Here is a 12,366-nt window from a genome sequence, read left to right as displayed (position 1 = left end):
ACATGGTTTAATTCTCCAAAGTTGGTACCAAAATCAATTGGTATATTCCCTCCTCAAAATTTAATTGAAAAATTCAAGGAAGTGCTTTTTAGAAAGCCAGCTAGTACAGAAATTTCAGAATATGGGATGAACCCTAATACTTTAGCTGAGTTATGCTGTACTAGATGGCTCTCCTCAGATCATATGATGCAAATATCTAGTATTTTAAATTCTATTCAAAGCCATTCAAAGGTAATTTACTTTAACTTTATAGGAAATATTGAGCATTATGTGTCAAGATTAACTTCTGTCCCGAGCAAATTGATATTTATTATAATAGGTACGTAGAATTCCGTGTTTTACGGAACCGATTTTTGTGCCAAAATTCTGTTCCACGTTTTTTAAAGTCCGTTCAAAGTAAGTGTGGTAACAACGTGTTTTCTAGTCTTTTTTTTTAGAATTTAGTATCACTTTAGATATGTTTTAAAAATTGAAATAATTATACTTTCTGTTAGTGTTTGCTGTTTTTGAATCTACTTACATTTATATAAAGTTTATGGGTATCAAAATTTTTGATGTCGATCGTTCGTTAAATTCCTATCGAAGGAAGGTAGTGCGTACTATTAAAACTATTTGCGTTTGTTTTTATATCTATTTTCTATATTCTTGCCAAATTTTATTGCATTATTTGGATGCCCACATTCATTACTACAATGCACAAAAAAGGTACATAATTTCGGCAATTTTACGCCTCGTATGGTAGAGGGGGTCTATCGGAAACTTCATATTAATAATATTATTAACTTAATATTATTGTCCATACTTTAATCAGTTTACTTTCAAATTTAATTTAAATTTTAAGTTAAATTTAAAAATTTTCGATTAAAAGGCTTAATTTATACTTCAGGTTCTAAAGTGTAATTTTAATCTAATTACAATATATTTGTAGTGTACTTTAATATTGTTTACAAAAATTTAGTAAAGTCATATTTTGTCAAAATATAACTTTACAATAAATACTTAATTACTCATTAGATAAAGTTTTAAGGTACATTAGATTACATAGATAAAATTTGTTTAATGCAACAATGAAATAATATTTAGAATTAATATTATAATGCCTAAAGAAATGACAAAAAGAAAAAACAAAATTGGCAAAAAATGTAAGATTTCTGAAAGAGATAAAAGAATAGGTGAATTTTATTGTGTTTCTTGGTTCTTTGTTTATTTAATTTTAGCATTTAGCTATTGTGTTTTATTTGTGTGTGTGTGTATATATATATATATATATATATATATATATATATATATATATATATATATATATATATATATATATATATATATATATATATATATATATATATATATGTATATATATATATATATATATATATATACATATATATATATATATATATATGTATATATATATATATATATACAAATAAAACACAATAGCTATATCTTTATGTATGTATATATATATATATATATATATATATATATATATATATATATATGTATATATATATATATATGCATATATATATATATATATATATATATATATATATATATATATATATGTATATATATATATATATATATATATACAAATAAAACACACAAAAAATTACAGTTGGTTGCTGATATTGTATCAGGTGAGTTAATGTTTTCGTAATTCAAATTAATCGCTGTATGTGAGCATATTAATTGTATGTTAGCAAAGTATGAATGCAAGACATAAATTGGTTAAATATTTCTAATCTGGGTCATATCAATTTCATATTTTGAGCATTCCGAATTTTCAACAAGCGGAGCATCCAAAATAAATGTACCTCGAGTGGTGGAACCTGCAAAATAAATATATATCAATTAGTAGAACTTGCAAAATAAATGTACAGCGAGTAGTGGAACTTGCAAAATAAATGTACAGCGAGTAGTGGAACTTGCAAAATAAATGTACAGCCAGTAGTGGAATTTGCAAAATAAATGTACAGCGAGTAGTGGAACTTGCAAAATAAATGTACAGCGAGTAGTGGAACTTGCAAAATAAATGTACAGCGAGTAGTGGAACTTGCAAAATAAATGTACAACGAGTAGTGGAACTTGCAAAAAAAATGTACAGTGAGTAGTGGAATTTGCAAAATAAATGTACAGCGAGTAGTGGAACTTGCAAAATAAATGTACAGCGAGTAGTGGAACTTGCAAAATAAATGTATAGCGAGTAGTGGAACTTGCAAAATAAATGTACAGCGAGTAGTGGAACTCACAATTTTTTTGATAGACGGCTCTGGCTTACGTTCATGTCGTGTCTATTGTTAACAATAATTTATATTTAGTTTCATTATTGGAATTTAATATATTAATCATTAACTAAAAGCCAAGACTCAAATTAATTCAAATATTATTTTAAAACAAAAAAATATGAAAACACCAACTTGTAAGGTGGTAATGTGTATTGTGTTTTGTATTTCAATATATTATTTAAAGTCATTGCTTTTTTTTTTTTTTTTTTTTTAACAAAATTTTAAATAAAGTATTTTATGTTTTTTTAGGTTGGAGGGGGTGTGGACACACCCTCTTCCCCCGAATCAATGAGTGTGCAGCTTTGTTTGTTGTAATGTTGTAAATTATAAATTTTATTGTGATGATTTTAAAAAAGCCTTTTTAATAAGAATCAAAATATTTATAATGAATCGTTTTTAATAATAGGGTGTGTTAAATAATTACCCCACATATACCCTAACTCAAAAAATGAACCTCTCCTATTTGGTGGCAGTCTACTTGGAAATTATAGCAATTTATTGCATATGAAAATTAATAAATTCATTGAAAAATTGATCTTTTATGAATAAAAATTTCATTTTTTGCTGGTAAAAGTGGCGTTTGGTTACCCCTCTAGCCCCTTGGATACGCCCGGTGACTATGGACCTATATAAATTTGTAGGTTACTATTACATCTATCTTTTGATACCAAGTTATAAACATTTGGATAAGAATTGACAAAGTTATTAAACTTTTAGTGCTTAAAAACATTTTTTTGACCACACTTTCTTCAACAAATCCATATATCGAAAAATCGGTACTAAAAACGACATAACTTTTTATGGAATTGTTCGATTTTGATAATTTTTTCACTTTTTCAATATTGAATCGAAGCTCTTTCTAATGATATATAACAACCAAGAATTTATCTAATTTAAAATTTTCATGGCACGTACCTAATTATAAATGTTGGAGGAAACAATGAGAAAACATTCTCTGGCACAGATTTTAATCCTGGTTCCCATTGGGCATTTGCAGTTTATAATAATATTGAGTGTAGTTTTTACTATGGAGATTCATTAGGTTGGTCAGTTCCAGATGATTTTTTATGTAAAGTTAAATTATTGATCAGGAAATTGTATCACTTAAGTATGTGCTCATTTATATAGTTGCGACTGTATGGATTTTCTAACCAAAAATATCCCCTGTAAACACATTCATTTAATACATCGTCTTAGCAGGGTTTGTGTAACTAAAAAAAATGAACCTATTCATTTGCCAACACATTCTATTGAATTAGAGTGTAAAGTTATAAAAGGATGTGAACCTGCAGATATTAATATTTTAAAAAATAACATTATTAAAAATTTAAACAATCTAGTTAATTTAGTTACCTGTAGTACAGTATCAGATGAAGAAGGTTTGAAGAGCTTACACAAAAATATATCGTTAGCTCAAAATACTTTTTTAAATTTAACAACAAATAAGCAAAATGAATTACATTTCAAAAGTAATGTTCCATCAAACACTCGAATAACCAAGCAGTCTCCATTTTATTCAACAAAAAAAAAGCGTAAAACGTCAAACATAAGACTTGCAAAACCTTCTGCAGATGAAATAGATAGTTTTCTTGATTTTACCAACTGGAATTTAAAAATAAAAGGTATATATATATTTTTTGGCCTTACTGATGTGTTCAATTTTATGTTTTTAATTTTTTTTTTTTTTTTATCAAGACTCTCAATTACAGTCATCAAGTAAATTAAACAAGCCAAAACTTGAAACACAAACTAATTGTGTTATTAAAAAAAACATTTTATCACCAGGTAAAATACTTTTTTTTAAATGTTTAATTTCAATCAATACTGCTTATTTGGTGTCATAAATGTTGTATTCATTACTTTTCCCAAAACTAAAAGCTAGCAGTTCTAAACCATTGCATATATACACTTTAGCCTATTTGAAAACCTTGTTTCAATAATTAGTTTACCTTTTTGATTGTTTTGCAATTGAATTTTTATTATTTTACTTTGATTAATTAAAATTTAGATCAAAAAAAAATTTTGGAGTTTTTTGGGTACAGAAAATCGCATACAAATCATATGTTGACTGAAAATGAACTGAACATAGATACTGCTCATCTATCTCCAGAAATAATTAACCATGACATTACAATTATCCAAAGTTTAATATATCCGGAAGTATTTGTCAAAGTTAAAAAAAAATGTAAGTACTAAATATGTACGACTACTTAAATAACATACCTTATTTATTTTAATTTATTTATAAATTACATTTATGACTTCCAGATGATGGACATTATTAATGATTTTGTAATACTAAAATTGTTTTGTAGTGTTTTCTATTAAGAAAAGTTGGACTTGTACCATTTGTAACATACCTCAGTATAAAAATATGATTGAATGTGAAATTTGTGAAACTTGGTATCATTGGTAAAGTAACTTTTATAACCTTGTTGTTTAATTTTAGTGAACAGTTATCCTTAGTTTATGTTACTTGTAGTAAAGCACTATGATGATTGTTAAAGTGTAAATTTTTTTTACATACTAAGATTTAGTTATTTATGAAGTAATAGTTTACTTTACCGTTACTCATAGTATTTCCTTAACCATTATTAAATTTTTTTTTACCATTGACCAAATACCATTGTGTGTTAAGTACCCCAAAAAGTCTTCTCCGTTTAAAATTTATTGATAGCGCACGAAAAAGCACTGGCCGGACAGTCATTATTTGTCTGGTGTGGGCAATTTTAAAAAATAATTTTTTTTGTACTTCTTCACATAGAAAAAATGATGAAGAAAAAAGATTTTTTTGTAATTTAGCAAGCACTAAAAAAAGTGCTGACCAAAGTATTGAGGTGTAGGCGAGCGCAAAATGGCAAGAGCGCGAAACCACTCGTAAAACGGAGAAGACTGTCCAAAGCAAAAACATAAATTTTGGTTACAGTTTTTTTATCTTTAAATAAAATTTGGTTTACATTATTTTAAATTAAAAGGAAAAAAGACTTAAGGCTAAAATTTATTACCCTTTAAATGTGTCTTAACTGTTTTAACTGACAATCATAATTACCTGTTTTTATGGGTGGAGTGCTTCTGGCTACCTCATCCTCCCATTTTCCTTAGACCTTATGTTAAAGTATAAATATTTGGTTGCAAATAAAGAGCAGGCTTAATAAATAACATTAATTTTTAAAAAGTTTTTAAAAAATTTCATTATTAACATTTATTTGTAGGGTTTGTATTTCTGTATCTGAAATGGATCTTGACTGTCATTGGATTTGCTCAAAGTGTGATTCTAGAAAACTTTCCAAACAAGAGCTCCAATAGCACAATACTATTAAGTTAAGTTACATCATACTTATAAGTTAATGAAAATTAAGATTAAAAAATTTCCAGCAACAACTTCTTTTAAAAATGCATTATTTTATATTACATCCCAATAATAGTAAAAGCATAATAGAAAAAAGAATGAAGTTATAATAGGTTTTTGAATCTTAAGATCTGATTTTCAGATAGATAAAGTTTTAAATCATTGCTTATTTTGATTGCAAAAATTTTTAAAATGATTGTAACAATGTTTCCGATTCTAAACCATATTAGAAATTGTACTTATTTGCAATTGTGTTTATTTTCAAAATTATACTTCATTTTTAGTTTATGCCATGATATTGATATTGGCATGAATGTTTATACCTTTTTGATATTAGCATATACATTGGCACAATAATATATTGCTTTTTGTGACACTGGTATAAATTGCCCTAATTGTGCTGTTTGTGTCATGGTGTTAAATTATTTTTGACACAACACGCTTATACCTCTATGACATTGGTAATTTAGTATTATATAGCCAATGGTGAAATTGGTATAAGTCATTAGGGCTATCTTATATATTTATATATTTTTTGCTTGCATTGTGTATGGTGACCTTCAATGATTTTATATATATATATTAGGGCGATGCAAAATTTTTAGGTTCAAAACTATCCTCAAGCTTGTCCTTGTTCTATATGACATTAGTAATTATTTTCCAAAATTTGAATCAAATTGGATGATATTTAAGGGTTGCCATGTTTTGTCACATTTTGGAATAAGGTTAAAAAAGTAATAAAAAAAATATTTTTTTAATTATTATCATTTACTTATTATTATGTGGTGGATTGTGGGTGTTTAATGTTAAACAAACAATAATAAAGCACTGTACTACCATGTGCCCTAAACTTTACATTTGACTTCGATATTGCAGTTGATCCTCCAAGAAAAATAAGGCACAAATTCAAGTGTTTTAAGTAATCATCCCTGTGTTGTTGACCTTTAATTGCTTCACCATAATACACTACCATTTCTTCACGGAGTTTGCAAAAAAAATCACAAATATACAAATTTTTATTCCTTATAGTGAACACCTCCTTGTTGATTGCTGGCCATTGCTTCTGGAAACGGTTAAAAATTCCAACTTCAGGTCCTCCACTACTTCCAAATGCAGTCATGAAAATGGTGGAAAGTATGACTTCAAAGACATGGTGTCTGCATGCTATCCATATAAGATTACGGTCAAGATTCTGCTCTATTATTGTGCAGGTACCAATGTTAAACCCAGTGTTAGATGAAGGAGTGTCAAAAACCAATCCCTGAACAAGTTCTTCCTATTTCCAATCTTTAAGAGCCTTCATACAAGCCTGTTGCTCACCTATACTGTTAATTTCAGCCTGTTGCTCACCTGTACTGTAAATTTTTTTTATTCAAAAATTTTTTCAATGTAGTATTAATTTATAATATAGAACACATTTAGGAGGTTACATCTGACATTTTCAAAAAATGTTGTTTTATGACACCCTTATATATATATGTATAAATATATATATGTTTTAGGCTTTCACAGGAAGGCGTGCAATAGCACACGTTTATTTGACCAGGCATATAATATTTTTGTTTTGATGACTTGGCTACAGCTATTTGCGTTTTAAACAGAAAAAAATTGCAAAAAAATAACTAAACATTAGAGAAATTTGTGTAACACTTTAGATATTTAATCTTTTCAATTGTTTCTATACATATATATATATATATATATATATATATATATATATATATATATATATATATATATATATATATATATATATATATATTATTTTCATGTTTGCAAAAATATATAGGTTGAAGATATAGTTAAACACTCGAGTAAATAAGTACTCATATGTGTTAAAAAATGAAGTTAAGGTGTGATTTATGTTCTGAATAAAAACAATTGCAAATCAGTAAAATTGATTTTTTGCATTGCATTATTAGTCTAGTCGAGTTTTTTGGTTATAAATTATTTTAAAGCTTAAACTTTTCTCAGTGATTCCATAGCGTATTATGATCAGGTTAGAAAAATGCCCATAATTCTCAACAGGAGAAGTGCCTGAACTCAAAATGAGGCATATGCAAAAAAATAAAATTTTTTTCAGACTTAGGATAGCGCTTTCTTTATACTGAACAATTTTTTAAATGACACTAACATCTTACAACCAAAGGGTGACTAGTTTTTTAACAAATAAATTGTACATATAATAAACTAAAGTACCTTATTTTGGTACATGCATCACTTGTCACATTTAATAAAAGCAAAGTAAATCAATTATGTTTTTAAAATAGTATTCTGGATTTAAAAATCAGATAAACATTTGAATATGTTTCTGTCTTCATCTTGGTCATTTTTTTTGTTTTCCTCTCCAGCGTCACTATGCATGAAATAATTTTGAAAGTATAACTCTTGTGGAAAACCCTTTTGTTCATTTAAAAAAGGTAGTGGTAGTTAAAGAGTTATAAAAATTATCTTTTTAAAGCATAAAAATTGTTTTGAAAAGGTAAATAGTAAGTCTATGTTTAAAGATAATATTACTATTTTTGGTACTAGTTTTGGTAACAATTTATATAGTACTTGTTACTATTTTGAGTGTACATAGTTTAAAAATTAAGACTAAAAAAGAGGGTTGTCCTATTGCAAATCTTGGTTCATTTTTTTGACGTGATTTATTTACCTTAGGGAATTACTAAGCAAACTTTCAGCTTTAAATAAAATTTTTATCACCAAGAAAATTTTTATACTTACACTTCGAAACCATGTTGTACAAAAATATGTTTATAATAAGAGAACTGTTGCTTTTTAATTTTTTAATTTATTTGGTTTTTTATAATTAGCTAAGCATGTATAATTTTCACAATTAAAAATATAAATTAATTTCACATTATAATTGTGGATTGATTCTTTCTATTTTTTCTTTCTGCTTAACTTTGAAATGCCAGTTACTACTGTGCCAAAATTTAGTACGCAAAAAGATATAAATTAATTTATAATATTTACTTTGTCTGATTTTTGATGAAATGCAAATAAACTCATTGACTAATGAAATAGCCATGTAAAAATTAATTTTTTTTTTTCATTTTTGACTTTATGAAAGACTATGTGGCCAAAGTTGAAGTATCAAATTGGTAACTATGTACCTACAACTTTGAAGGTATCTAATATTAAATATTTTTGTCTTCAAGATCCAGTAATACTCAACTATTGATGATATTATAAATATAAAAGATTTTATGCAGCAATTTCTTTAGAAATTTTATAAGGAAATTGCTTTTGTTTTTAGCCAAAGAAGCCATTTTAGCCAAGGAAGAACTGAAAGTGAATTTATCAAGCATTAAAATAAATTGCTACATCAAACACTGGATTAGTAGTTACTTCAAAAAATATTTTTCAGTTAAGAAAAAGAGTGATGATAAGTTAGTTTAAAAAAAGGAATTATTAGAAAAAACGTTGATGCAACTTCAGTAATAGAACAAGATAAATTTTGTTGTACTGTGCGTCTTATTGTTTTTGGAGTTTCGATTGAAAAAGTTTATACAACACATTTGTGCATTACTGAGATTAACAGTTTTGGTGTGAAGTATTAAAGTAAAAGATATATTAGATTCTGGTTTTTTACAATTTAGAAAAAGTTTTACTCTAACTAGTTTTGTTTAATTAAATATTTTTTGCTAGTCTTTGATGTGTTATATTTTTTGATGTTTTAATAACCTTTCAGTAGTCTGTTTTTAATAGATTATATAAAAACATAATGTTGGTTACATCATTATAATATTATTTAAATAATAGAGCTTTTGCAACACATAATTGTATAATGTATTATACAACAAAGTATTTTTATTAAATTAGTTTAAACTAATTTGATAAAAACTTCAGTAATTTCATTTCCATAACTTCTTTCATTTACCAATTTATATTTGTAATTGCAGTTTTGTAGATCTTTAATTGCATATTTAACTCCCAATATGTCGGCTCTCCAAGGGGCAGATAAGTCAGTTTGAGTAAGCGAATGTTGAAGTTAATGAGTCATTATATAAGTCAAACTTTTAAGATTAGTTTAAAATAATTCTAGTTAGCCAAATATTGGATATAATTTGTTAAATAGTATACATTATAAAATATACTCTTATAAAGTCACACTATCTCAGATTTGAAGTAATCTATTTTGGTAGATCTTGAGAAACTTAATAACATTTAGGGTGGAATGCAAGAAGCGAACATGAGTCAAGTTGGACTTGAACTTTATATTGTAACCAATAGCGGCAGAGTATGGGTTTTTGCTTCAAAAAAATAATCTACCGCTATTGGTTACAAAGTAAAGTTCAAGTTGAACTTGACTCAAGTTCGCTTCTTGCATTACACCCTAAATTTAACAAAAAAACATTCGCTTTCAATTTTTTTTAAGTTTGAATTTTTGCAGAATGTTAGTGGTTTGAGATATTTAATATATATCTCAAACCCCTAACAATTTGCAAAACCCCTGATTATATAATATATTTTTTGTTATATGTTTATATATATATATATTAGCTGGTAAAAAATATGACAACTGAAGCTCATGAATCTTGTAAGTTGGTGTTTATTATTAAATTTGAATTTTTTTAATGCATTTCCTATTTTTTGTCATAAGTTTAACCCTTTAATAATTTTGTTTACCTTAAGGTGCATCAAATTATTTTGAAGACAATTCTTGTGGTATTCAAAATTCTAATTTTTTTTTAATATTTGATTTATTAATAAATAAAAGTTGTTATTACTCTGATGGTAAATTTGTTATTAATAATGTTACCTGTACTAATTTTTATCTACTCTAGATTTTGTAGCAAGAAAAAAGAATATCGGTAAAAGATTTCTTTACATATACTGCACATATTCTTTTTTACTAAAATAAATTCAATATTAGATCCCTTAAATAATCAAAGGTCTTGTGCAACCCATAAATATATTTTTTGTCATTGTTATTTTATCACTTGCAAAACAGTTAGGAGGTTCCAATACCAAAAATTTTAAAATTTTTTTTTGATGCTCATTAAGAATGCATTTACTTGTTTAAAAATTTTTTTATTTTTACATCTTAGATTTGGATATAATTAAAAAAGAAAATGGTAATGAAGATAAATGTTTATTTTTATTACAATATTTTATCTATTACATATTTGATTTATTGTCCTTGTTTAATTATATATGTTTTTAGAAAAGAAAGAACTAAAAATAGGTATTAATTTAAGATATTTTTCAGATTAATTTAGTGTTGTTTTTGAAAATGGGTATTAAATAATTTTTTTTTTTTAGTGCAACTAGAAGAAAGAATTAAACTATGTAATTTTATATTTTTTAAATGTTTATAAATACTTGAAATTATGCAGTTTGTGAGCTAAGTTTTTATAAGAATTAAAAAGAACATAGATTTTAAAGTTTGATTACATTATGATTAATATTCACCCTGTATGAATATGATTTTATGTGGTGTGTGTGTGTGTATATATATATATTATATATATATATATAAAATATAAATATGCTTTGTTTTTTTCCTCCTTATTTAGTGACAGAAAGAAATACTTTAGGTATTTATTATTATGACAAGGTTGCCACTCAATCTTTAAATGACATGAATCCTTGGGAACCTACAACACTGCGGTTTTGGAAATAATCACTGTGGGACTTGTTCTTAACTCATGGAAATTTTTTGAAAATTGTAGTGGTAACCCTGCGGAAGTTTAAAAAGAATTAAATAAATTAACTATAATTTGAATAATATTTAATGTCATTTATAGTAATACTTTAAATATACTTGTAATCAACTACATTTACTTTTAGACGATAAGATCTTGGATTTAGGTAATTTTTATATATATTAGGCATATTTTGTATTTACTTTTTTTGTATTTAAAAAAGCTTTGTTAAAAGTAATGATTTATATTTATTGAGTAGCTACACCTTTTTCTTTAGAAAAACAAGCCTCGCTTTTAGATAGTATGTACAGAGTTATTCATTGGAATTAAATTATATATCTTTCAAAATTTGCAAAATGAAATAAATTTTATCACGTTTTGAAGATTTTTTCTAAATTGACATTTCTTACTTTATTTTATATATATTGTTAAGTTAATCACACTTGAAAAGAAGTGCAAGGTATAGAAGTACAATAGAATTTTGATCAACTTTTGCCAAATTTTGATAATTAGAACTCGTTTAAGATTAAAAAGTTCATAGCCTAATCTAATTTGATCTGTATTATTCAGGTGAAACAGTGAAACCTTGTACCTCCTCTGCTCAAGGAAAACGTACTGAAGTTGTTAAAGGTAATCCTATTTGTTAATGCGTTTAAGTAGCATCGAATTTTATGTTGTGACATGTACTGGAATTTAAAGTACATTATACATGTGTTAACCCTCAGATATTTTTAAAGTACTTACAGTTTGATTAAGTAAATAGGAACATAGACTATTTCGAGGCGTTTTTTCAAATACTGTTTTAGTTGTAGTTGTATACTCCAATAAAAACAGGTATTGTCAGCTTTGATTGAGTCAGCTTTGATTTAGATTTCTTTATTTTAGATTCTTCTTGGAATGATTTTATGGCTTGGCGCCGGCAAAACCCTGGCCCCAAGACCAGACGGGCGTTCCAATTTTGGGTAAGAAATGGTTCGAAGGACCTGCCCGGCTTTCGATGGAAGATGAAAGGGCCCGAAAAAAATAAAAATATTAATAAAATAATAAATAACTACTTCTGATACTCATCAAT

At 26.2% G+C, this 12,366-nt stretch overlaps 1 protein-coding gene across 3 annotated transcripts; it reads left to right on the top strand.

Moving 5' to 3' along the window:
- Nucleotides 1–1,058: 1,058 nt before the first annotated feature.
- On the top strand, nucleotides 1,059–12,366 carry LOC136091257 (uncharacterized). 3 transcript variants are annotated; one of them, XM_065818599.1, is made up of 12 exons: nucleotides 4,725–8,773; nucleotides 8,903–10,186; nucleotides 10,282–10,314; nucleotides 10,434–10,460; nucleotides 10,698–10,724; nucleotides 10,814–10,834; nucleotides 10,912–10,938; nucleotides 11,166–11,186; nucleotides 11,440–11,460; nucleotides 11,572–11,595; nucleotides 11,865–11,924; nucleotides 12,180–12,366. In XM_065818599.1, exons 2-12 carry the CDS (start codon nucleotides 10,162–10,164, stop codon nucleotides 12,353–12,355), a joined length of 462 nt encoding a protein of 153 aa, XP_065674671.1. In that variant the 5' UTR covers nucleotides 4,725–8,773; nucleotides 8,903–10,161; the 3' UTR covers nucleotides 12,356–12,366. The 3 variants fall into 3 exon arrangements, 2 of the variants coding, with proteins under 2 accessions (XP_065674671.1, XP_065674672.1); XR_010643840.1 differs by lacking the exons at nucleotides 10,912–10,938; nucleotides 11,572–11,595; nucleotides 11,865–11,924; nucleotides 12,180–12,366 and adding exons at nucleotides 1,059–1,172; nucleotides 2,541–3,913; nucleotides 3,987–4,076; nucleotides 4,300–4,476; nucleotides 4,607–4,703 and having other exon boundaries at nucleotides 5,504–8,773; nucleotides 8,903–10,314; nucleotides 11,166–11,460; XM_065818600.1 differs by lacking the exon at nucleotides 10,912–10,938.

This window comes from Hydra vulgaris, chromosome 14 (genome assembly GCF_038396675.1).
Source record: "Hydra vulgaris chromosome 14, alternate assembly HydraT2T_AEP".
NCBI lineage: Eukaryota > Metazoa > Cnidaria > Hydrozoa > Anthoathecata > Hydridae > Hydra > Hydra vulgaris.
This window is presented reverse-complemented; position numbering and strand designations above follow the sequence as displayed.